The sequence below is a fragment of the Ahaetulla prasina genome, chromosome 5 (assembly GCF_028640845.1).
Source record: "Ahaetulla prasina isolate Xishuangbanna chromosome 5, ASM2864084v1, whole genome shotgun sequence".
NCBI lineage: Eukaryota > Metazoa > Chordata > Lepidosauria > Squamata > Colubridae > Ahaetulla > Ahaetulla prasina.
This window is the reverse complement of record NC_080543.1, coordinates 43,026,886-43,054,152: the sequence shown is the minus strand read 5'-3', so window position 1 is coordinate 43,054,152 and position 27,267 is coordinate 43,026,886. Positions and strand designations below refer to the sequence as shown.

General features: G+C 39.1%; 1 protein-coding gene across 3 annotated transcripts in view; it reads right to left on the bottom strand.

The window, feature by feature from the left end:
• The window catches only part of IGSF3 (immunoglobulin superfamily member 3), a 119,547-nt gene that overhangs the window by 88,457 nt on the left and 3,823 nt on the right, over positions 1–27,267 (bottom strand). For all 3 annotated transcript variants that reach the window (XM_058186922.1, XM_058186920.1, XM_058186921.1), the window contains exon 3: positions 1,609–1,986. In XM_058186922.1, coding sequence (XP_058042905.1) covers positions 1,609–1,986 — 378 coding nt within the window. The remainder of the gene's footprint in view (positions 1–1,608; positions 1,987–27,267) is intronic.

The window sequence follows — 27,267 nt, the reverse complement described above, 5'->3', positions numbered from 1 at the left end:
TTGGGCAACCATGTATATTGTTTAACAAATAATAATTAATAAATAACACTTGTTGGTCTGAAAGAGTATGACCAGTCTCCTCCTAATTATTGATTACTATAGACTGGCGTTCCTGTTACCTTAAAAGAAAAATATGATTTTAAAATCTATGCCAATTTTCATAAGTCAATAAAAAGAATATGTGAGCAACAGAAGAGATTTATTAATAAAAGTATTCCGCAGGATAACAACACAGCTGTAAAATCCTTCTTCTTCACTGTACCAGCTTCATTTACAGTGGTACTCATAAAAACCCAATCAGATCCTGAAGCATATTCAGAAGATTGTAAGTGTGCTTTAAATTTCTGGCACCCAAACCATTTAGTACTTGGAAAGAAGTTATAGTACTTGAAATAGATACAAAGAACAAAGAAACAACTAAATGGAAACTGGCAATATATATTATTCAATAATTATGTCATAATTAAAAACTTTACAGTTTTATTTTGTGGAAGTACATCAATCTCCTCAATAAAATTTCTAGGATGACTGTACAAATTGCTTTGTGATCATTAAACAAAACATTATCTCAGCTACAGTATTTTTAAAAAAGTTACAAAATAAATTTAGTTTGAATTAAATTAATATATTTTGTAATTAGTTTTATCTTAATAGAATATATCAATCTTTGCGAGAAAGAATATTCAATATTTTTAGGGTGAGTTACCAAAAAAGCAATTATAGGCTGAACAGAGCCATGGATCTCACCTCCAAAAATGCTCTGAGGACAGGATGATGCATATGAAGCAACATCTTAAAGCAACCACATTTTTCTGATGATTGAATGGAAGTTTCAACAAATAGCCACGTATTCATTTGCTTCAAAGTAGTGTACATTTTACATTTTAGATCCTGAATATAGTCTGTCTATTCTAAAAATGATAAAATGATGTAATATGATCCAGTCTGAATAAGCTTAAAAATTAATTAATTTTAATTATAAGCTAGAGTTACTATAAATATTTTTTTAATTTGTGATTTTGGTAGCATTTATTTTAATCAGTATCATTATTTTTTACTATATAATTACTATTTTTCCTGATGCTGTTGTAATTTTTTTGTATTTCACCAATTAATAAAAAATTAAAATAAAAATTTAATTTTTTTAAAAAAAAGACAAATGTGTTTCGTAGAAAGATACTACTATATTTTCCCTCCAATGCACCCTGAAACATCTTTTGGAAATCAAATCTGAAGCACTGTACAAGGTTTATCAATTAAACCCATTAGAAAGATGTAGGTGCTAAGAGAAAACTTTGAATCACACCAACTGTGCACGGTTTTAAGGAACCGTGGGCTTGGTCTCTTCCAATCTTACTTGAAAATGGTTCTCGACTTCGATTTGTATTGGTACCTTTGTCAATCTATAAAATCCTGTTCTCAGTAGAATTAAATTTAAGCTTATTTGCCCAAATCTATGCCAGTAACATATTTCATTTTGCAGCTTATTTTTTTTCCCTCTAGCTCTAATTCATGAAAATTAACAATCATAAAATACACCCAAACTACCATTCTCCACAATTTATAATTTTACTCTATTTTTTATGAAAATAATATAATACACTTTACCAATTAGCTTCATCTTGGCACTGTAGCTTCCAAAATATCTTTCATCAGTTGTTGGAGTATGACATTCATACTCGCCAGCATCCCTGTCTTGGAGCTGTGTTATGTGCAGCCTAGCATAATCCCCTTCAACTCTCTCCACATAGATTTCTCCACTCCTAACACGTTGAGTATAGATTGCATAAGGGAAAGATGGGTCCATGGTGCTGACAATCTGTACTTCCCTTTCTGGAGAAGACGGAAGGTATATGGACCACTGAAAATTCTGTTGTGATGGTCCTTGATAACCGCTGACCTTGCACCAAATGGTGATGTGAGAATTTTCAGTGCGGTATAGAGGTCCTTCTTGAACAGTGACTTGACGCTGTGCAAACGACCACCCTAAGAAAAAAGAAAAGTTGTTAAATTTATTAACAGCAATATATTCCATTTTGGTTTATAATTTCATGTACATCACTCATATTTTCCAAAAGAAGAGAAACAAGTAATATATAACCACTTGTAAAGACAAATGATATTATTTTGTCTAGACCAGGATTGTGAATAGCTCTATTTCCAATTAAGTCATAAAACAACATCAAAATATATTCTTATTCAGAAACAAATATTAAACACATATTTGAAGACAATATTTTTCCATTCCTTCTACAATGCTGACTGGTTTAATATATCTGAACCTTTAAATTTTTGTAATTGAAAGTGCAGATAATTTAACAGAGGAAATAATCCTCAATAGAAGACCAGGATGCTTCTGCACAGTTTATAATGCTACTGATCAAGATATATTACATACTTTCTCCCACTTTAATTGATTTTATTTGTTAAAATGTAAGAAAAAAAATGGAGAAAAAACTCTGCAAAATGTAACACTGAAAAGTTTGATCACCAATGAAAGCTGTGGCTAAGAAGATGGTGGTTTGCTTCCGCTAATGAATTTTCTTATAAGTAAATTGACCTTTTATATTTATAAAAATCTATAGCGAAACTATGATATTTTATTACAAAAATTAACATAATCTTTCTCCGGATTTACATCCTTCAATTCTGTCGTAATAGATTACTAGAAAGCCAGTAGTGATATACTTTGTCAGACAAAGTGTGTGTGTGTGTGTGTGTGTGTGTGTGTGTCTTACATACATAACTCTGGATGGGAAACAATCAATACAAAAATAATGTAAAAATTCCATAATCAAAATTGAACAAATTCATATTTAGTTCTTTATGAAATTTCTATATAGCTCATCACACTTGTATGATTATTACTGTTTACAAGTAATACAAAAAAGAACAACCTACATAAATAATTTGGGATTACCAGCTTTCTGGCCTAAATGTTTGAGAAAAAAGGCAGCTCTTAACAGTCTTTGGGAAGGCCAAGAGGATTGGGAAGAAGTGTTTCATAAGACAGGCATTGCAATAGGAGGCACACCTTTAGTACCATAAAATACACCATTTGATAGAGGATACCCACCATTGTGGGTCTGCTGGGACAGGCAGAAATCTTTGGGGATAGAGATGTATCAGTAATGCTGCATGGACAAAATTTGGAGCATTGGAGAATACACACAAACTGCATTCTAAACGACTTGAAGCTTTTGAGAGTTCTTCAGTGGAAACCACTGTACAACTAACTGTAGCAATTTGTTCAGGGAATGACTTATGCATGAGTAAACAGTAAAACAGTCTAGGAATGGGCACAGTTAGCACTCAAAAAGTATTTATGCAAAGGCTTTCCAGGCCATTACTATCAGTCGTCATCCAACAGGTTTCATAATCAGTGATGGGTGCTACCAGTTCACCATGAATTGGGTGAACTGGTAGCGATGGGAGCAGGAGTCTCCGCTCACCTGCCCGGACATATCTGCGCATGCATGAGCGAATCAGTAGCAGCGAAATTGAAACCTACTATTGATCATGATGGTTGGAGAATTCCACCCCCGTGTATATGTTCTGCCACCCTCCCCCCCATGCCCTGTATGGGCCTGGAAAGCATCCCGCACCAACCTGGAAGCCAAAATGGGGAACAGGGGTGCCACGCGAGGGGGATGCATGCACAAACTCACAAAATCCCCCCACGCATTCACCCCGCTCCCGCGCATGCATGGCAGAGACCCGAAGACCAGCTGGCCGGTGGGACGCGCACACACGTGTGGTAGAGCTGGGCTGGGACAATGGTTGGCATGCCTGCAAAGAGGGCTCTGCGTACCACCTGTGGCACACGTGCCACAGGTTCACCATCACGGATCTAGGAGATCACCACCTACATATACCCATCTGAGCTCTTCAGACGTTATCCAAAAGCATAACCAATTCTATTTCAGCCTATAACTCAACTGAAAAGGGTCCAGCCCTTCAGAATCGATCTACCCACCACTATTAATGCATAATAAAATGAGAACCATTTCATCTGACAAGCAATACTTGGTTGTTCATACTTCTGATCTCATAGGTTTTATGCATATTTTCAATGGAATAAGCAGAAGAAGAAAATGTAATATTTATGGACATAGATGCTAATACCAGCAGTTTATACAAGACCTTTTTTTCAGAAACAAATTAGACTACAGACTATCACATATTTGTTTCTATTAATCACATTTTATGTTCTTAAGAGTAAGTCTCCTGAATTACTTTTTAATAGAAACACTGGAATAAGACTGTTTTTGTATTTTCAAAAACACAACTACTGTTTGAGCATGCCAAAGTTTGCACATGACTGCTTAAGCTTTATTATAAAAACTAGAATTAAAGTTTGAGATTTACATTAAATAGGCTTCCCAATTATTTCCAACAAGCATAAAGCTTGAAAGAAATCTGGCAGATCTGATAGATTTCCCTCTTAACAATCAGGATTTGAAACAGTGTCTTGGAGCTCTGATTAGTAGCATTTATTAGAAAGATTAAGGTTACACACAAGAATTCCAGCAAGAGGTAGATTGTTAAATGGAAATCTATATATAGGCAATATAAGGCACAAGACTGGTCTTTCTCACACTTTTTCATGCAAAGGGAATGGAAGGAGGTTTGTAATAGTTGGAACCCTTTACATTTGTCAATTGTATTGGCAACTGTTGCTGCTAGACTGAGAAATTGTGAGAAATTATTCTCATAATACCTTCCTACCAGCCTAGACCCATTCCATGTTCTGACTCACTTCCCCTAAAAATTTATTTATTTTATTTTTATTTATAATCCAATTTCTATACCGCCTTTTTCCCGAAGGACACAGGGCGGTTTACAGCCATATTAAAAACACAAAAATACACATAATATAAATAACAAATTTGAAAACATTTAAAATGAATATATTAATTGGACAAAATTACTAAAACGGTCAAAACCGACATAAAACCCTTTAAAATTTAAAAACTATAATTAAAATACATTTAAAATACATTTAGACTAGTCCCGCACGATTAAATAATAAAGTTTTTAATTCCCGCTTGAAGGTTCGGAGGTCAGGGAGTTGGAGTAACCCCGGAGGTAACTCGTTCCAAAGAGCCGGTGCTGCCACAGAGAAGGCTCTCCCTCTGGGGGCCGCCAACCGACATTGTTTGGTCGACAGCACCCTGAGCAGGCCCATTCTATGGGAGCGCACAGGTCGTTGGGAGGCTATCGGTGGCAGAAGGCGGTCTCGTAGATACCCCGGTCCTAAGCCATGGAGCGCTTTGAAGGTGGTCACTAACACCTTGAATTGTACCCGGAAGGCTACCGGCAGCCAGTGCAGGCCACGCAGGATGGATGTTATAAGGGAGCAACGTGGTGCTCCCTCTATTACCCGCGCAGCCGCATTCTGGACTAACTGGAGCCTCCTGGTGCTCTTTAAGGGGAGCCCCATGTAGAGAGCATTGCAATAGTCCAGACGAGAGGTAACAAGGGCGTGAGTGACCATGCGTAAGGAGTCCCGGTCAAGGAAGGGGCGCAACTGGCGAATCAGGCGAACCTGATAAAATGCTCCCCTGGCGACGGCCGTCAGGTGTTCTTCTAAAGACAGCCGATCGTCCAGGAGAACGCCCAAGTTGCGCACCCTTCCCCTGGGGACCAATACTTCACCCCTCAACAGTCAGCGAAGGGGTAAGCTGGCTGTACCGGGACGCCGGAACCCACAGCCACTCTGTCTTGGTCGGGTTGAGCTGGAGTCTGTTCCTCCCCATCCAAAAATGTTTAAAGGTCAGGATTATTTAGCCTTCTTTTAAAGGAGATGTGTTGCTTTGATCTGCAAAAGAACATATTGTAAATCCAGAAATGGCAGCAAGTTTGTAATCTCTTTGGAGTACACTGGGTAGACACTCTAGGAACGCTACTTCACTCTTATAAAATATAAATAACAAATTTGAAAACATTTAAAATGAATATATTAATTGGACAAAATTACTAAAACGGTCAAAACCGACATAAAACCCTTTAAAATTTAAAAACTATAATTAAAATACATTTAAAATACATTTAGACTAGTCCCGCACGATTAAATAATAAAGTTTTTAATTCCCGCTTGAAGGTTCGGAGGTCAGGGAGTTGGAGTAACCCCGGAGGTAACTCGTTCCAAAGAGCCGGTGCTGCCACAGAGAAGGCTCTCCCTCTGGGGGCCGCCAACCGACATTGTTTGGTCGACGGCACCCTGAGCAGGCCCACTCTGTGGGAGCGCACAGGTCGTTGGGATGCTATCGGTGGCAGAAGGCGGTCTCGTAGATACTCCGGTCCTAAGCCATGGAGCGCTTTGAAGGTGGTCACTAACACCTTGAATTGCACCCGGAAGGCTACCGGCAGCCAGTGCAGGCCACGCAGGATGGGTGTTATATGGGAGCTACGTGGTGCTCCCTCTATTACCCGCGCAGCCGCATTCTGGACTAACTGGAGCCTCCTGGTGCTCTTCAAGGGGAGCCCCATGTAGAGAGCATTGCAATAGTCCAGTCGAGAGGTAACAAGGGTGTAAGTGACCATGCGTAAGGAGTCCCGGTCAAGGAAGGGGCGCAACTGGTGAATCAGGCGAACCTGATAAAATGCTCCCCTGGTGACGGCCGTCAGGTATTCTTCTAAAGACAGCCGATCATCCAGGAGAACGCCCAAGTTGCGCACCCTTCCCCTGGGGGCCAGTACTTCACCCTCAACAGTCAGCGAAGGCGAAAGCTGGCTGTACCGGGACGCCGGAACCCACAGCCACTCTGTCTTGGTCGGGTTGAGCTGGAGTCTGTTCCTCCCCATCCAAAAAATGTTTAAAGGTCAGGATTATTTAGCCTTCTTTTAAAGGAGATGTGTTGCTTTGATCTGCAAAAGAACATATTGTAAATCCAGAAATGGCAGCAAGTTTGTAATCTCTTTGGAGTACACTGGGTAGACACTCTAGGAACGCTACTTCACTCTTATAAAATATAATAACAGACACTTGAATGCCTGTTCAAGTTTCTTTCAGTCCAAGTAAACAAAATCAAGGTCAAGTTATTCTGAGCTAATTTCTTCTCACTTACTTCAATGTCTGAAGTATATACAGCAATCTCCTTTTTAAATGTTTATTTCTTTCTCATCTCTTCTACTTACAGTAATAGTTCATTCCCCCATTTCCCTCCTTAACAGCTCTTTCATAACTTTCTAAGGTCAGCTCTAAATTCCTTTACACTAACCCACAACTGTGTTTATGGTGAATTTAACATAAAAAAACAACTAGATTTCACACAGCCACTGAATGCAGTACATAGTTACCATGACCATCTGTCATGTTGAAAAGCCAGTGCCCTACACTTAATTGAAAATGGTTCTGCTCAGTTTGTTATTTTTTGTACAGTGCAATAGTTTATTAAGTAAAAAAACCTCCATTTCTTAGCACAAGAAATTTGTAAACTAAGCATATGAATACTATTCTAAAGTCAGCTCCTCTTTTACCCTTATTAAGAAAACTCCAGTCTGTCTTATCAGCTAAAATTATATTTAATTAAAAAAAACACTTTCTCTGGGAATTGAAACTTTAATGTGATGGGAGAGCCTAGTAGTTTTAATGACCCTGAAAACACTGCTGATCAGAGGCTGATGCCCTAATAGTGTCAACTTTGCCAGTTAAGTTACATGAGGTGTGTGAAACTGAAGGTAATCCACACAGCAGGGAGAGCAGGTAGCTGTGACAGAAGCTAATCTATTTAGGAAAAAATTAAATCTAGAAAATACAACAGCTAGCCATTTCTGCGATGTTCAGAAAATTGTACAACTATGGGTAAAACGTTTAGATACAATTTGCTGAAGTGCCAAATAATGAAATCTTCTATTTGATGGAAAAGAACACTAAATTTGCACAGATAAATCTGAAAGAAATGATGTCATCAAACTAAAGACAGCACAATGTTATTTTTAGAACTCAGGAAAGAATCAGATTCTTATCAATGGACATCTGTTATCTGTTAATGGAACAGTTTCCTCACCAGTTTCTATAGCCACGAGTAATAAATTGAGATAGTTTTTGCCTTAAGAATCTAGAAGGGAACCTGAATTCTAAAGAGAAAAAACAAGCCATTTACTGAGAGTTCTGTAGTCTTAGCCTCTTTCAATAAATCTTAGTTGTCAAGGTGGGGTATTCAAGAACTTGACTGGATGATCCAATGATTATTTTGCTATAATGTGAAATTAATTCTACTCTATATTTTGCAGTTTGTAAGGCTTCCTTTCTCAGGTATTGTAAACTTACCTTGCTTTGCCGTGAATTACTGCTGAAGTATATTCAGTACAGAAGCCATGTAAAAGGATGAGGCAATTATATCCACAATTTTATAAATAAAGAGATCCAAGCAAGTTGTACAGAGGTACAGAGGTATCATGGCAGTGAAAGCAGAGAATGAAAACTTACAACTGAATACTGACTGTCAGCCCTATAAGGTAGAGTAGACCATACTAGGACCATACTGGAAATTAACTCCAAGGAAGGCTATATGAGAGGAAGCAGTTATAATAGAATTTAGCAAATCAGACTATGATATACCTTCTACCCTTACGTGATTTATGAAGTTTTCTGGCTGAGCTTCCTCCGCATATTTTCTGCTTATTGTGGACTCAAAGCATGCTTTTCCCCCTATTGTGGCTTTGGTAATGGATCTTTCCCACTCTATTATTTATTTATTTATTTATTTATTTAATCAAATTTATATACCGCCCTATCTCCCGAAGGACTCAGGGCGGTGTACAGGCATTTAAAAACACATAAATACAATATAAAAAACAATTAAAAAACTTATTCTAAAAAGCCCGTTAATTTAGAATTAAAAATATAGAATAAAACCCAATTTAAAACCGATAATTTAAAATCTAGCTCAGTCCTGCACAGTTAAATAAATATGTTTTAAGCCCGCGGAAGGTCCGAGGTCCGAAAGCTGACGAAGTCCGGGGTAGTTCATTCCAGAGGGTGGGGCCCCACAGAGAAGGCCCTTGCCCTGGGTGTCGCCAGACGACATTGCCACGCTGACGGCACCCTGAGGAGACCCTCTCTGTGAGAGCGCACGGGTCGGTGAGAAATATTCGGTAGCAGTAGGCGGTCCCGTAAGTAACCCGGCCCAATGCCATGGAGCGCTTTAAAGGTGGTCACCAGAACCTTGAAGCGCACCCGGAAAGCCACAGGTAGCCAGTGCAGCCTGCGCAGGATGGGTGTTATACGGGAGCCACGGGGGGCTCCATCTATCACCCGCGCAGCCGCATTCTGGACTAACTGCAGCCTCCGGATGCCCTTCAAGGGGAGCCCCATGTAGAGAGCATTGCAGTAATCCAGGCGAGACGTCACAAATACTCTATACGTATTTGTCAAGGTAATCTTCCTTACCTTCTACAGAGGTGCTAAACTTCAAGCAAGAAAGGACAAGTATGATAATCAAGAATGTCAACAAGCAGAGCTCCTCTAAAAAGTGAAATACAAAAGGCAAATGGCCACTTATCAAACAGAAAAGTACTTAGTGTAGATGAAAACTCCATCAAACTATTTAAAGACACAGCAAAAGAGAATATTAAATTCACTATTAAATACAATTACAAGCAAAAACCTGAAATCAGAATTAGATAAGAGAATATTAATAGTTTGAGAAATGCAGATATCATCTTCTAAATGGAAAACAAAAGTATGTTAAAAAATAAGAAGGTAAAGTCAACTAATATGTTGTCTAGTCAATTTACAGTTGACAGTTCAAAGACAAGAAGTGAAGGTGATAAAGATTTTTACCTTTGTTTTACCTTTGAGCTCAAAAATAAAAATGATGTGGTAAGGAAGCAGTAGATTAATTCATAAAAGAAAGGCAATGATAATCTTAGATACAATTATTAGCTGGAAATATTTTTGTGACAACATCAGAATAATTAAAGCAATGGCTTTTCTAATGGCAATGTAATAAAGCTGTATTGTGTGGAAGAGTAATATAAAAAAACCCAGATTCTTTAAAGTTGTAGATTTGGAAACAGCTGTTGAGTGTCATGGAAAGAAATGCAAAAAGAACCAATCAATCAGTTACGGATTAACAAAGACAGACTGGTTTGTAAAGCAACCATCAGCAAACAAAAACATACTTTGGTAAGCAAGTGATGAGACTAGGAAAACCAAACTTGACAAGGTTAAAGTAAACAGAAAAGTGGAAAGACTACAAATAAATTGGACAGATAGAAGCAAGGTATCTCCAGAAAGCATCTTGTATCTTGTCCCTGGCAGGGACAGGTCAAAATAATGGCTATTTGTCTAAATAGTCTTCTAGAGCTAGACCATATTTGACAGTGCAGAACTAAAATTGAATTATTTTGGTCCTATTAGTAAATTCAGATTTGTACATTTTATGTTTTGAATAGATTCATATTTTTTCTAGGTACACAAAAAGAGGAATCTTTATCTACTGATTTGGCCTGCTCAAAACTATACGTCAATAATATCTGGAGTGCTCATGTTTTTATCATGAAAAATGGCAAAAATTTCCATAGAAGAAAAAGAATTTCAAAAACTGCCATTTTTTTCTATCATGGGTCAAAAGGGAAATAATTTGGTTAACCATGAAAGCTTATATTAAAAACCACATTTTATGACACAATGATATGTACTTTTCACTGAATGGGAAAACAAGCACTCACAAGTAAAAATGATTCACCATAACAAGATGATTTGTTCCAAATTACATTCCTCTAGTATTGAGCCTTTTGAGGCAGGCCTGATCAGGAAACAAACTACACAAACACCAGTGGAACTCTACTTTATTGACATAGGTTATAATAACCTAGAACTGTGATGGTGAACCTATGGCATGCATGCCGGAAGTGGTACACAGAGCCAGCTCTCTGGGGCTGCCAGCTGTCACCCGTTGCTGTTCCAGGTTCCGGAGCACACATGCGCACCAGCCAGCTGGTCTTCATGCACACAAGAAGCCTGATAAGCATCTTCTTTCCATTTCACATTCCCTCCTCTTTCCAGGATTAAGATGGTCCTTACTTAATAACTTCTTCCTTTCTTCGTGTTCATCTCTATACTCCTCTACACTTAGTTAAATTAAACATTCGTAAGTTCTGATCTACCTTTATATCTTTACACATTCCATATGTGCAAAAACTTAAAAGGCAAAGATTACATAACTAAAAAAGCATAGAAATTTTATTTACTGATTTCAACATATCCAAGATATCCAGATTTAAATGAGAATCATTAATGAATAAAAAAATCTTGACTGACTCAATGAAAAAACATTATTTTTAAATATCTGACAAAAAATACTCTAGCATGCATAAAGAAAAGATCAGCAGCAGTAAAAATGGTGTTTCAGAATTAGAGTACTGATTTTCTCGGTGAAAATCCTAGCATATTAATTTGTTGATTATCATGCACATACTGGCCTGTATACAGAAGAAATCATGTGTGTTTCTAGCAACTGACTAGAAAATATATATAGCACTGATAGCTTCCCTTCACTGGAATAATGCATTCTAAGCTTTTATATCTGACCACACTTGCCGATGGATTATAAGCTTTCTGACAGATAGGAAGCAGCAGGTGAAGCTAGGTAAAATAACATTGAATAGCTGTTTAATTAGCACAGGAGCCCCCCAGGGCTATGTGCTCTCTTCATTACTCTTTTTTCTCTACACCAATGACTGCATCTCAAAGGATCCCTCTGTTAAACTATTGAAGTTTGCTTCAGATGATACGACAGTCATTGGTCTCATTCGAGAGAATGATGAATCTGTATGGAGACAGGAGATAGATCAACTGGCCCTGTGGTGCAGCTGGAAAAATCTGGAGCTGAACACTCTTAAATGTAGAAATGATAGAAGATTTTAGAAGAAGCTCTCCTGTTCTACCATCTCTTACAATATTAGGCAATGCAGTATCAACAGTAGCAACTGTCAAGTTTCTAAGTTCTATTATCTCCAAGGTCTTGAAATGGATTAATAGCAAGGTCAGACATGTTAGAAAGAGAGGATGAAGATAAAAGAAGACTTAAGAACTGCCTGTATAAGATATGGCTCACAAAAATGTCTTGCAGGGAATATTTATTAACCTCCCAAAAGTCACTTTTGTGGTAGCCTGTATTTCCCTTTCTTCTTGTTTAGACAACATTTTCATTTTCTAAAGAGGTCTTCCTTTCTCTTAACAAGGTTACCAATCACCATGGAATTCTTCTGTAGTCTACAATTAAGGTAAAATCTAGGTGACTAACAGAACTCTTTATCTCCAGCTATGTGAAGTAGAATAGGTTTGATGTACTGTATGTACTGTATAAAATAAGGCTTAAAAGTGTAGGGCTTTAAAAAAATGGTAAGTAAGTACTCAAATAAATGTCTTTGGTGGAAGCAAACAGATCTGAACGTACTTCCAAATCCTTGGGCATACTTTTTAAGGGGGTCCACTGGACACTCCTATCCTGACCTGAGAATTATATTGGAAGAGAAGATGTAGCACTTTAGGTCAGGGGTCTCCAACCTTGGCAACTTTAAGCCTGGAGCTTTGCTTTGCTGGCTGGGGAATTCTGGGAGTTGAAGTCCTCCAGGTTTAAATCTTGCCAAGGTTGGAGACCCCTGCTTTAGGTTATCATGCAACGTGTTACCCCAAAATGTCAATGTCATAGGGAATAATTTTAGCTATTAGGAGAGGATGCATGTCCAAACAGAGACTTCTATTGAAGTCAGGCTAGGTTCATAGTGCAGAACCATGTTAAGAACTGTCATTTGTGAATGTACAATATATTCTTCAAGAAGGTAGCTTGCAAGGAGTTTTATGGACCCAATTGGGCTATGAGCACTAATCCAGTTGCTGCAAGTCTTGAACTGAAAATATTTTTAGCAGAAGTACTAATAATGCATCTCTAGTGTAATAAACAGACTGCAGGGAAACAAAAAATAAGATGTTTCCAGTGTTCTGTATTAGGTGAGCAGTGAAAACTCTGGATTGAAAGCCACCAATTGACAGAAAAGAGAATGATAGGGAATTAAGTAAGCAGATTCTAACTATCTCCTTGAATACGTGCTTCATTTTTCACCTTGCCTCTAAGAGACTTCCTCATAGAAAAGCTATGACTTCCTACTCATTGGTAGGGGATTCTCTAAAGAAAAAATTACATATGATGTGCCAGCTCCTCATTTGAGAAAGAACCTGGCACAAATAGTACTCTTGAACCAACACATTCACGAGGAGTAACTTTTCTACAGATAGTCTGCTTCTGTACATGGAAGCAGCTGACACTTATTGCATCTATGTAAGTAACTCTACCTGAGCTCAAAAATATCAGAGTTTCAGCTCACATGGAAGCTTCTGAACAGAAATGCCATGCTGAGACACCTGCACTGCAGCCATGGAGACTGGCTGTTCAATTATGTCACCAGCATAACGTGAAAACAGGATAAGCTGCTTACCACTTATGAATATTATAGGCCAACGTGTTTTTAGAACAGGGTTTCTGTCACTAACATATAGGATAATCCTTCTAAACTAAGAAAATAAATAGCAATCAACATGGTTGAATTTACCAATAATTTTAATGATCAAGGCAAATTTCTATTTCGCACTTACGTTTACATCTGAAATCATGTATTTTATGTAAATATAAATATTTTAAACTTGTTGTGCCTCGCCCGCCCCCCTCTCCGCAGCCGGGCCCCTCCCATCTCTTGTTATCTGAGCCAGAGACTGATAGTGAAGAAGAATGGCCTGGCATGCCTCCAACCCCCAGCCCTGGCACCATGCCCGGACAGACTGAGCAAATAAACCTCCCCCTCACAGTGTGTGAGCAAGAAGCCAGCCACGAGCTAGAATTGCCGGCAGCTGACAAAACGTGCACAGATCCCCGCTTCCGGAGAATGGAGAGGCGACATCAGCAAAAGGAAGGGAGGGGCAGGCCTGGATAAGTGCTGAGTCATGGAGCCATGGCCTATATAAAGGATCTGCTTTTTGGCATTCCTTGAGTCAGGCAAAGTCTAATCTGGTTGCTGAAGTCACATCTTGGATTCCTGCCTGCCCTGAGAACTCTGACAGGAATTTGGCAAAGCTGCAGAGGTTTCGTGGCCACGCTTGCTACAGACTTCCCAGACCCGGCCGTCAGAGGAGGAGTGGGACACGACAAAACTATGGATTTCAGAAATTGAAGTTTCCACCTTTGGGGGGTAAATTTGGTGAATATTTTATTTTGTATTGGATGAAACTTCTGAGAGGTACGACCTACTATTAGTTTATGAATTAATACTGTACTATATACCCATGGAAATCTGATAATTTTAAGCATAAATATGTCATTGCCTTTCTCCTTGACAGAAAGGTACATTGCAAAGCCATGGTATATTTGTTCAAGATAATTATTTGAAAGTCAGTCTAGCTATGAAAATAGAAGTAAATTAAAGCATCTCATATTCTCCTATAAAATTCTCTGATACAAGGCAACACTCAATGAGCTAAACATGCCCCACAATTGACATGTTCTTATGTATCCTTTTATACCAAAAAGTTTTAGTTCTGACTCAACTGTCCATAAACCATTCTTTCAGAAGAAAGATTTTGTTCTTCAATCTTAATAATTACTTGGAGAATTTTTTTCCTGTATTCCTGAAGTGGTTCCAGATGATGGCTATTATTATTCCCAATCTTCACCATATGAAGACTATTACTGCAATGCTCTCTACATGGGGCTCCCCTTGAAGATCATCCGGAGGCTTCAGTTGGTTCAGAACGCAGCTGCGCGGGTAATAGAGGGAGCCCCTCGTGGCTCCCACGTGACATCTCTCCTGCGCAGACTGCACTGCCTACCTGTGGCCTCTCGGGTGCGCTTCAAGGTTTTGGTGACCATCTTCAAAGCGCTCCATGGCATAGGGCCGGGTTACTTACGGGACCGCCTGCTGCCACCGACTACCTCCCACCGACCCGTACGCTCTCACAGGGAGGGACTCCTCAGGGTGCCGTCCGCCAGGCAGTGTCGTCTGGCGACACCCAGGGGAAGGGCCTTCTCTGTGGGGGCTCCCACCCTCTGGAACGAGCTCCCCCCAGGATTACGTCAACTTCCCGACCTCCGAACCTTCCGCCGCGAGCTTAAGACACATCTATTTATCCATGCAGGGCTGGCCTAGGGTTTGATTTTTTTTTTTTATAAATTTAATTTTAATGGGGTTTTGTATTTTAACTATAGTTTTAAATTTGGCCTAATGGAATAAGTTTTTTAAATGTTGTTTTAACATGTATTTATATTATATTTTATGTTTTATAAGGCTGTAAACCGCCCTGAGTCCTTCGGGAGATAGGGTGGTATAAAAGTTTGAATAATAAATAAAATAAAATAAATAAAATGTCTCTGACTGGGGACCAGTGGAAACCAGAGTTGTAAAGTGGTTTCATAACCCTCTTCAGACTAATTGTGGTGAATGACATTTTAAGGCCATTAGATCCTTCTTTTGAGCGGATCATGTTTCTAGAATCTGCTTAGTGAGAAATTTACTGTGATAATGAGAGCCAAAGCTTTTGAGATGTATTCAGGACTGTTCAAGATCAGCCCAAGTAGCTTAATGAAGTGCTCAGTCTTACCCCATCAACTCAATTAGGGTCATAATTACGTTTTGTGTCACATTATGAATATATTTTGTTTGTGAGGTAAATAAATCAAGCATCATACTTTGGTATTGTTTTTGCACACATACACCATTTATATAGCAATAAGTTCCACCTGAAGTTCTGATAACAGTGGCCAAAGATGCAAACAGTTGGAAGATTGGAAAGGGATGGTCCTTTTGTAATGGAATTGTATTTGCATTTAAACTATTTTCATTCTTTCTCCTTGACAGAAAGGTACATTGCAAAGCCATGGTATATTTGTTCAAGATAATTATTTGAAAGTCAGTCTAGCTATGAACATAGAAGTAAATTAAAGCATTTCATATTCTCCTATAAAATTCTCTGATACAAGGCAACACTCAATGAGCTAAACATGCCCCACAATTGACATGTTCTTATGTATCCTTTTATACCAAAAAGTTTTAGTTCTGACTCAACTGTCCATAAACCATTCTTTCAGAAGAAAGATTTTGTTCTTCAATCTTAATAATTACTTGGAGAATTTTTTTCCTGTATTCCTGAAGTGGTTCCAGATGATGGCTATTATTATTCCCAATCTTCACCATATGAAGACTATTACTGCAATGCTCTCTACATGGGGCTCCCCTTGAAGAGCATCCGGAGGCTTCAGTTGGTTCAGAACGCAGCTGCGCGGGTAATAGAGGGAGCCCCTCGTGGCTCCCATGTGACACCTCTCCTGCGCAGACTGCACTGCCTACCTGTGGCCTCTCGGGTGCGCTTCAAGGTTTTGGTGACCATCTTCAAAGCGCTCCATGGCATAGGGCCGGGTTACTTACGGGACCGCCTGCTGCCACCGACTACCTCCCACCGACCCGTACGCTCTCACAGGGAGGGACTCCTCAGGGTGCCGTCCGCCAGGCAGTGCCGACTGGCGACACCCAGGGGAAGGGCCTTCTCTGTGGGGGCTCCCACCCTCTGGAACGAGCTCCCCCCAGGATTACATCAACTTCCCGACCTCCGAACCTTCCGCCGCGAGCTTAAGACACATCTATTTATCCATGCAGGGCTGGCCTAGGGTTTGATTTTTTTTTTTTATAAATTTAATTTTAATGGGGTTTTGTATTTTAACTATAGTTTTAAATTTGGCCTAATGGAATAAGTTTTTTAAATGTTGTTTTAACATGTATTTATATTATATTTTATGTTTTATAAGGCTGTAAACCGCCCTGAGTCCTTCGGGAGATAGGGCGGTATAAAAGTTTGAATAATAAATAAAATAAAATAAATAAAATGTCTCTGACTGGGGACCAGTGGAAACCAGAGTTGTAAAGTGGTTTCATGACCCTCTTCAGACTAATTGTGGTGAATGACATTTTAAGGCCATTAGATCCTTCTTTTGAGCGGATCATGTTTCTAGAATCTGCTTAGTGAGAAATTTACTGTGATAATGAGAGTCAAAGCTTTTGAGATGTATTCAGGACTGTTCAAGATCAGCCCAAGTAGCTTAATGAAGTGCTCAGTCTTACCCCATCAACTCAATTAGGGTCATAATTACGTTTTGTGTCACATTATGAATATATTTTGTTTGTGAGGTAAATAAATCAAGCATCATACTTTGGTATTGTTTTTGCACACATACACCATTTATATAGCAATAAGTTCCACCTGAAGTTCTGATAACAGTGGCCAAAGATGCAAACAGTTGGAAGATTGGAAAGGGATGGTCCTTTTGTAATGGAATTGTATTTGCATTTAAACTATTTTCATTCTTTTTTCATTTAAAAAGTATTCAATCATGAATGCTTGAAATTGTTAAAAGACCATCAACTATTATACAGAAACAAGAAAAAAAAGCACTCTGAGAATGTCAATATGAATTTAGTGAAAAAATAACCACTAATGCATTTATCTGCCCAATTTTACACAATCTCTCACAGCCTAACAATCCATTACTGTTAAAAACAATAATTAAAAAAATCTGGCTTACTGGAAGTGTATTCATATTTTTCGTTGAAACATTTGTATATCACTTTATAGAGAAGTAAACATTTATAGAATATTTTAAACATTTATTAAATATTTTAATAATAATAATAAAATTAATAATAATAAAATGTGTTTGTAGATAGATAATCTGTCTATAATACTGAACTATCCTTACTTATATAAAAATATTAGTAGGAGAATCCAAAATAATTGGTTTTATGTTTGTTTTAATATTGTACTGTACAGCAGTACACTACTGTACTAACCCCAGGCCTCAGGCGCTTGAGCCTGCTACTCACACAGAACCATTCCATCTGCCCCCCTGCTGGTTCACCAACCTGGAAAAATTGGTGACCGTTGCTGTACAGTATTGTCATTTTTATTGCTATTGCTAAAATAATAAAAGGTACATACTATCAAGTATCTCTTCCTTTTTTCAATTTACACAAAACATGCTGTTGAACATCCTGTAATAATATAGTCATCAGAATTTTGTACATTGTGAAATTATGAAATCTATGTTGCCAGATGGATATCCATACTTTTCTTACTTCTGTGACATTGCACTTTAACGTGTTTTTTTCCTAGCATTAAAAAAATAATTTTTATCCCACTTTTATTATTTTTATAAATAATTCAAGCCAGTGAACATAGCTAATATTCCTTCTTCTTCCTATTTTCCCCACAACTCTGTGAGGTAGATTGGGCTGAGAAAGAGAGAGACGGACATGAAAGAGAAAGACCCAGACAGCTTTCATGCCTAAAATAGGACTAAAATTCAGTCTCCTGGTTTCTAACCTGGTGAGTTAAATATCAAGCCAAACAGGTTTAATTCAATGTATATCAAGTTTCATTTAATTTATCCAGATCGTATGAGTTTTGTTTCCTTTACAAATAGAGGTTTTATTAGCCATATATTTACAAATAAGGTAAATGCCACTTTATGAGAAGCCAAATCTTATTTCATACCCAGTCTGTGGATGACTCCAGCAGTATCTGGAACATGCATGTTAATTCTTTAAAATTGTATTTTTGTAGCTGAATAATCCATTATTTTTGTAATATTAACAGGATTTCCATTAAAGCAAATCTGCAGCTTTAGCAAATTGTAATACAGAATACACCCAGCTAGGATGAAGTTTATTTCTCCATATATCACATCAGTAGCTGTTCGTTGGCAACAAACTTCATTGAAAAATATCAAACTACTTGAATCATTTGTTTCCCTTACATTTAAAGGTGTTTCTGTAAAGCACTACTTCATTTTCAATGTAAATTCATCCTTCACCACTTTGTGGATAACAACATTATTTTGTAATATTTATTTAATATAATACCACCCATCTTTTAAAGTTGATCAAAGATACAGCGCGGTTCTCATATATTTAAGCCACATCAACCGAGATGAGTTCAAATTTTTCCATAAAGACTTTGGTAGAGCAATAATTGTATAGCATAATTGATTCTGAAAATTCATGGGACTTGTGCTGCAAGATATGGTATTGCATACATAGACTAGCTGCTCATCTGAAAGGATTTAGGTCAGTGATGTCTAACCTTTTCTGGACTGAGTTCCCAAAGCGTGCACATGTGCATGCAAATGTGCGCGTACTTGAACCCCCAAAATGTAATGCGTGTGCACCCCCCCACACGTGCCCCCCCCACTCATGCGCGGCAGAGACCCAATGACCAGCTAGCCAGCGGGAGGTGCGCATGCATGTACGGCAGAGCTGAACTGGGGCGACGACTCATGTGCCCACAGAGAGAGCGCTGCGTGCCACCTGTGGCAAGCATGCCGTAGGTTCACCATCATGGACTTAGGTAATTCACAGAAAAGTATACCAATAGCTTTCCTGAGGTATTATGTTTCTTGTTACCAGTTTCTGAAACAATCTATATATTGCATTATTTGTCCTCGTACAGAGTCTCTCCAAAGTCACCCAAGAGCAGGTCGATCCAGAATATATTCCTTTGACTTACTATAACAAAGAACGATAATCTGTAAACAGCATTTTCAGCAATGGAAAGTATGTTTATATGCTTGCAGATCTGGGGACTCAATGTCTTGAAGTATGGACTGCAGATTATGAATATTTTACATCTTCTTAAATATTATTGACTCAGGAAGGTTGACTCAGCCTTCCATTCTTCTGAGGTGAGTAAATGAGGATCCAAATTGTTGGGGGCAATAGGCTGACCCTGTAAACTGTAAATAGGGGGCTGTAAAGCACTGTAAAATGGTATATAAGTCTAAGTGCTATTGCTATTATATAAAGCCTCTTCCATCTTAGACTGACTGTTTCAATGTGAGACTAAGCAACATATCCATATATATAGTATAAAAAATAAAGCTTTTGTACAAAATATTCAGGCTACTTAGGAAATAATTTAGGGGTTAAATTTATAGAACCATGAAACTTCTTTTCAAATCTCATTCCTTCCCCCACCTGTTGTGACCAATCTGGTTCAGGTAAGATAATAATAATAATAATAATAATAATAATAATAATAATAATAATAATAATAATAATAATAATAATAATAATAATAATAATAATAATATTATTTTAATTTGTATATCACCCTTCTCCCGAAGGATTCAGGGCAGTTTACAGCCACAGTAAAATACACAAACAACACATACAATGCTAAAAACAAACATTAAAAAACTTATTCAATTGGCCCCATTTAAAATACAATATCAACCCTGTAAAATTAATAAAAATTTAAAACCCATAAAATCAATTAAAAATTTTAAAAATTCAAGCCAGTCCAGCAAGACGAAATAAGTAAGTTTTAAGTTCACAGCGAAAGGTCCGGAGGTCAGGCAATTGTCGAAGTCCAGGGGGAAGTTCGTTCCACAGGGTAGGAGCCCCCATAGAGAAGGCCCTCCCCCTGGGGGCCGCCAGTCGACATTGCTTGGCTGACGGCACCCTAAGGAGTCCCTCTCTGTGAGAGTGCACCGGTCGCTGCGAGATAGAAGATGGCAGTAGACGGTCCCATAAATATCCGGGTCCTAAGCCATGGAGCACTTTGAAGGTAGTCACCAATATCTTGAAGTGCACCCGGAAGACAACAGGCAGCCAGTGCAGTCTGCGCAGGATGGGTGTTACATGGGAGCTCCAAACTGCTCCCTCTGTAACCCGCGCAGCTGCATTCTGGACTAATTGGAGTCTCCGGGTGCTCTTCAAGGGGAGCCCCATGTAGAGAGCATTACAATAGTCCAAGCGAGAGGTCACGAGAGCATGAGTGACCATGCATAGGGCATCCCAGTCCAGGAAGGGACGCAACTGGCGGATCAGGCGAACCTGATAAAAAGCTCTCCTGGAGACGGTCGTCAAAAGACAAAGTTCCTGCCACAATTTTTCCTTTTGGGAATTATAACGTATTGTACAGGGATTGAGACTAAATTGATTCTGAATTTAATAACAGCAGCAAGACTGTTGATTGGACAATACTGGAAGAAAGAAGAGATACCTACAATAGAAGAATGGATATTGAAAGTTATTAATTTGGCTGAGATGGCTAAAATCTCAGCGTTTTTAAAAGACAATACGCAGGAAAAATATTTAATTGAATGGAAAAATGGATTATCTACAAAACAGATATCAGATTAAGAAATATCAGATTGCCTTTGAATAATTAGAAAGTTATTTTATGTAATGGGGAGGGGGTTGGGAGATGAAAAGCTTTGGATGTGGTTATTTGGATTGGAAGGGAAAATTTTATTCTATGCTTGGTTTATGTATAACAATACCTTGTCATTGACCGGAAGCCGGGGAGGGGAAGGGTTTTGTTGTTTTTGGGGGAGGAGGGGAAAAAAGGGGGAAAAATGTTTTTGTTTTTTAAAACTCTTTCAATAAAAAAAAAAAAAGCTCTCCTGGAGACGGTCGTCAAAAGACAACCGCCCATCCAGGAGAACGCCCAAGTTGCGCACCCTTTCCATCGGGGCCAATGACTCGCCCCCAACAGTCAGCCGCAGCTGCAGCTGACTGTACCGGGGTGCCGGCATCCACAGCCACTCCGTCTTGGAGGGATTAAGCTTGAGCCTGTTTCTCCCCATCCAGACCCGTAAGGCTTCCAGACACCGGGACAGTATTTCGATAGCTTCGTTGGGGTGGCCTGGGGTGGAAAAGTACAGCTGCGTATCATCAGCGTACAGTTGGTATCTCACCCCAAAACCACTGATGATCTCACCCAGCAGCTTCATATAGATGTTGAACAGGAGAGGCGAGAGAATCGATCCCTGCGGCACCCCACACATAAGGCGCCTCGGGGTCGATCTCTGCCCCCCTGTCAACACAGTCTGCGTCTGGTCAGAGAGGTAGGAGGAGAACCACCGATAAACGGTGCCTCCCACTCCCAAACCCTCCAACCAGCACAGCAGGATATCATGGTCGATGGTATCGAAAGCTGCTGAGAGGTCTAATAGGACCAGGGCAGAGGAGTAACCCTTATCCCTGGCCCTCCAGAGATCATCCACCAACGCGACCAAAGCCGTCTCCGTACTGAATCCGGGCCGGAAGCTGGACTGGAACGGGTCTAGATAGACAGTTTCATCCAGGTAATGGGGTAATTGACGTGCCACCGCACTCTCTACACCTTTATACCTTCGCCGTAAAACGAAGGTTGGAGACTGGACGGTAATTTCCTAAAACAGCTGGGTCCAGGGAAGGCTTCTTGAGGAGAGGTCTCACCACCGCCTCTTTCAAGGCAGCAGGAAAGACCCCCTCCCGCAAAGAAGCATTTGTAATCCCCCAGAGCCAGCCTCGTGTCACCTCCTGCATGGCCAGCACCAACCAGGAGGGGCACGGATCCAGTAAACATGTGGTGGCATTCAACCTTCCCAGCAACCTGTCCATGTCCTCGGGAGTCACAGGGTCAAAACTATCCCAAACAGTCTCAACTGTTTTCCTAAGGGTCAGTCCAGCAGACAGTAAGTCTTCTTTTCTCACAGAATATTAGTAATGTATTTGCAATATTTAATACTAATTTTTGAAAGATGTAAAGAAGAGTGAAAAGATCTTAGGACTTAATAGATATTATGAATAGTATATACTGAAACAATATTCTAGCACTTCATTGTTCAGAGAAAGAATCTACAAAAGAGTAAATTACATTATATTATCTTACAGTAGTTTATAGCTCCATGTTACCCTATCATTATTTCAATCCAAACGAATTGGATTATATTCATATAAATACATGATTGATCTCATACATACTACGTACATTTAACTTCTTGTTACTCCCCCCTGCTCATAGAAACAAGTACAGTAACATTATTAACTCAAAGGCTTGTAGGGTGTGAGGTACCAGCTGTACGCTGATGACACCCAGCTGTACTTTTCCACACCAGGCCACCCCAATGAAGCTATCGAAGTGCTGTCCCGGTGTTTGGAAGCCGTACGGGTCTGGATGGGGAGAAACAGGCTCAAGCTCAATCCCTCCAAGACGGAGTGGCTGTGGATGCCGGCATCCCGGTACAGTCAGCTGAGTCCACGGCTGACTGTTGGGAGCGAGTCATTGGCCCCAATGGAGAGGGTGCACAACTTGGGCGTTCTCCTGGATGAACGGCTGTCTTTTGAAGACCACCTGACGGCCGTCTCCAGGAGAGCTTTCCACCAGGTTCGCCTGGTGCGCCAGTTGCGCCCCTTTCTAGACCGGGATGCCTTGTGCACAGTCACTCATGCCCTTGTGACGTCTCGTCTGGATTACTGCAATGCTCTCTACATGGGGCTCCCCTTGAGGGGCATCCGGAGGCTTCAGTTAGTCCAGAATGCAGCTGCACGGGTGATAGAGGGAGCCCCTCGTGGCTCCCGCATGACACCTATCCTGCGCAGGCTGCACTGGCTACCTGTGGCCTTCCGGGTGCGCTTCAAGGTGTTGGTGAACGTCTTCAAAGCGCTCCATGGCATAGGGCCGGGCTATTTACAGGACCGCCTGCTGCTACCGAATACCTCTCACCGACCCGTGCGCTCTCACAGAGAGGGACTCCTCAGGGTGCCGTCGGCGCGACAGTGTCGTCTGGCGGCCCAGGAAGGGCCTTCTCTGTGGGGCTCCCGCCTCTGGAACGAACTCCCCCCAGGACTCCGTCAACTTCCGGACCTCCGAACCTTTCGTCGCGAGCTTAAAACTCACTTATTCATCTGCGCTGGACTGGGTTAGTTTTAAATTTATGGGTTTTTTAATGGGTTTTTATCCTAAATTTTTAATCTTGGCCAATTTAATAAGTTTTTTAATTGTATTTTAATCATATTTATATTGTATTATTGTGTATTTTTTATCTGGCTGTGAACCGCCCTGAGTCCTTCGGGAGAAGGGCGGTATAAAAATTTAAATAATAATAATAATAATAATAAAGTGGCTCTTGGGTCTTTTTCAACTGATGGTCCACCACGCTTGGCTTCCTTTTTTCTCACATACTTTGCTGGCTAGTTTTTCTATTTCTCAGATAATGTTTTACCTTAAATTCTTCATGCCCTGTTTATAAGGAAAGTGAGTACAGAATTCCCAGCATCTGCATTACTTTTATTTAGATCAGAATGGGTTCCTTTAAATATAACCCTCCAATTTTGTTGGACTGCAGCTTTCACCATTATTCAAGACTGCTAATGCTGGATAGGGCTGATGAGCACCAAAATTCAACAGGTTACAGATCTGCTGTAGATTATAGCATCCGTCATCCAGTACTACCTTGTAATCCTACTGTGAAACTAATTAAGGTTCTGTATAAATGTTTTACTTGCATCCCTGTCCACATCTAAAGCTGCAGAAACATAATACAAAGCACAAGCACATTTATGGCTTAACTAAATTTTGTGTTGTGTCTCTTCATATGTAGCAGAACGAGTAGAGGAATGAGATGCCTAATTTCTTTTAGAACTCTGATTTGCATATTTTAATGTTAATTAATTTTGCAATAGTATCCTTGAATATTTTCAGGCAAACAACATTTTGAGAATCTTTTCAATTACATTCACTGGGCTTACAATCTTAAGAGCAGACTATTTTAACAGAAAAAGACCAAAAGAAAGGAGAGATGTATTCAGCAATATCATGAAAAAATATAAACTTCCATTACTTTTCATAGGAACTTCAATCTCAGTTTTGCCTTAGGAAACAACTATTCTTCCTTCCCATATCTGATAAACTTTTACACTTACCTAGAAAGAACAAGGGCTTAGCGGCACAAAGGGATCAAGATACCATGCAAAGATAAGAGTCAAAACACACACCCAGATTATTACAAAGTGCTTTTAACAATTTAGAGAAGAAAACCAGTCATACTATTGCAATTCAGGCTAGGTAATGTCCTCGGGCCATATATAGTTTTGGTGACAAGAAGCAGATCAATCATGACACAGCAGTTGTGTCTGGGAAATTTATTCTCCTCCCAGAAAATGTAGAAATCTTATACAAGAAATAGGAAAATGGTTTGCAGCCTCAATTTTTCGTAAAACCCCGAGTTTGCATTGTTCCACAGAAGTTATATCAGAATGCATTCGCTTACTTTTAGGTTTGTCAACTTTCCTTTTCAGGAAATTGTTTTTTATATAATTCATAGAAATAGGCAGTGGCAGTCAACAGAATATATCTTTTGAAGCCTCTGTCCTAAAACATTTTTATCTCTTATCATCTTTTCAGATCCAATAGCATTTCTATTTTCTAAATCAAATTCAAATCATTACTTTTCTACACATTAATACAAATATGCTTTTTCTCAAGACTTTATTCAACCTACTGTGTTTCCCCGAAAATAAGACCCTGTCTTATATTTTTTTGAACCCTGAAATAAGCGCTTGGCGTTCTTGCCATGCGCTCAAAAGTCCGATTGGGCTTATTATCAGGGGATGTCTTATTTTGGGAGAAACAGGGTACATATTGCAGAAAACAGCAGAAATTCAGACACAAAATCTGAAATTGCCTGTGCAAGCTGTTCTTAAACTTAACAGAGAATAAAGTAACAGTAAATGGTTGACAGTTTCAACTGTGGTAGGCATGCTGAAACATCAAGAACACTTGTTATCCTTGAAGCTCTTTTTACAGTGGTTTCAAAGTCTCCTTAATGACGTTGCTGGGCATTTGCAACAAATTAGTGGTGCAGAACTCAGTTTCAAGTTGTGAAAGGCAAAATGTATCCTAAAAATAATGAAAATTTAAAGTTTCCAAGAAATAGAAATTATTTCTATGTATATGCATATTGGGTATATATAGAAACTCTGGCTAAGGGTTCTACTATCTTTTTGGGGAAAAAATTTTTGGGAGTTCTCCGCCCATACCTATTTGCCAAAACTTGAAGAAATTGGCACTATTTATTAAGAATCAGGGAAGCAGCTATTGGTGTTGTTCTGTGAGCATAATATAGAAACAAATGGAAAGATCATGCATATAAATTCAGAGAATCCCCTCAGTTTACACTATATTTTATAAATATAGTGTTAGCCACTGGTGGGAGCCTAAGGAAATACAAAAACTACTCATAATCCAACAAGGAGAAAATGAATTCTGTAACTTTAAGTTTATTGTGCTTTATTTTCTATGTATTACTGTACATGTATTAGTATCAGATTTGGTGTTATGGGAAGAAGTCAATCTTAGAAACATGTATGGGCCTAGCGGTGCCTGACAGAGACATTTACAGTCTCATTACTGTGCAAGGGTTATTTACAATATTATACCCTATTTCTACCCATTATATACTCAGTATGATGAAGTGCCACTTTCTTAAACCTTGGAATTGAAGCGCTGCTGTGCAAGCAAAAGAAAATCAGCAGTATCCTCTGTACAACACCCACATGCCAGATGAGACTTTTCAATCCACTGCACTATGGGGAGCAGGAGGGAAGAGCTGCAATTTCCCCATAATTACACCATCATCTTTCATTGCTTTCAGAACTCACAATTTCACTTCCAATTCAGAAAGGCTTATGAAATCATAAGTAAATATGAATTATAATAGGTTTTTATGGCCATTTTTCTAAATTCTAGGGGATGTAATTAACACTCTGGACAAAGTCACCTTTCTGAATCATTAGAAAATTCAAGCAACAGGCCGTTGAAGTTTTTATTTTGTATTATGCCATCTTCTCTCTAAGAAAGCAAAGAAAATTTATCCCAACTCTGAAGTTTTCTGGGAAGACGAACAGAGCAAGGCCTTCAGACCACATGAAATCCTTTTATAAATTATATCAGTTTAATATGCCGACTGAAGAATAAGATCCCCTTCACAGAGATAATCTTCCATATCTACCCTATATAGACACCGTCACTTTTTTTGATCAAGTGAGTTGAAGAACTGAGATTTACGCAGACATGCTTTGATGTAGCCATGCAGTTTGCTATTCAAGAGGGACAGTTAATTTAAACTGAATTACAGTACTCAGAGAAAGACATTTAAAAGAGAGACATTTAGCCTTGAAGTTGAAACTAATTTATATTTGTCTTTTGTTTTAAAGAGACTGCCAGACCCCTGAATTTTTCTGATCATTTGAAAAGCTAGGTCTTATAGTAATACAGAGCCCTCTACTGTTTTGCTGTAGCACCAGCGTTAGGGACATAAGAACCTGACATTAGACTGGTTTGGTTAAAATAATACTGTTCTTTAACCAGATTTAATGTTCAAACTTACTGCCTTTGTTTAATAAACATCTATGATTTATTCATGTCAGTTCTCAAAATACAATAGGCTT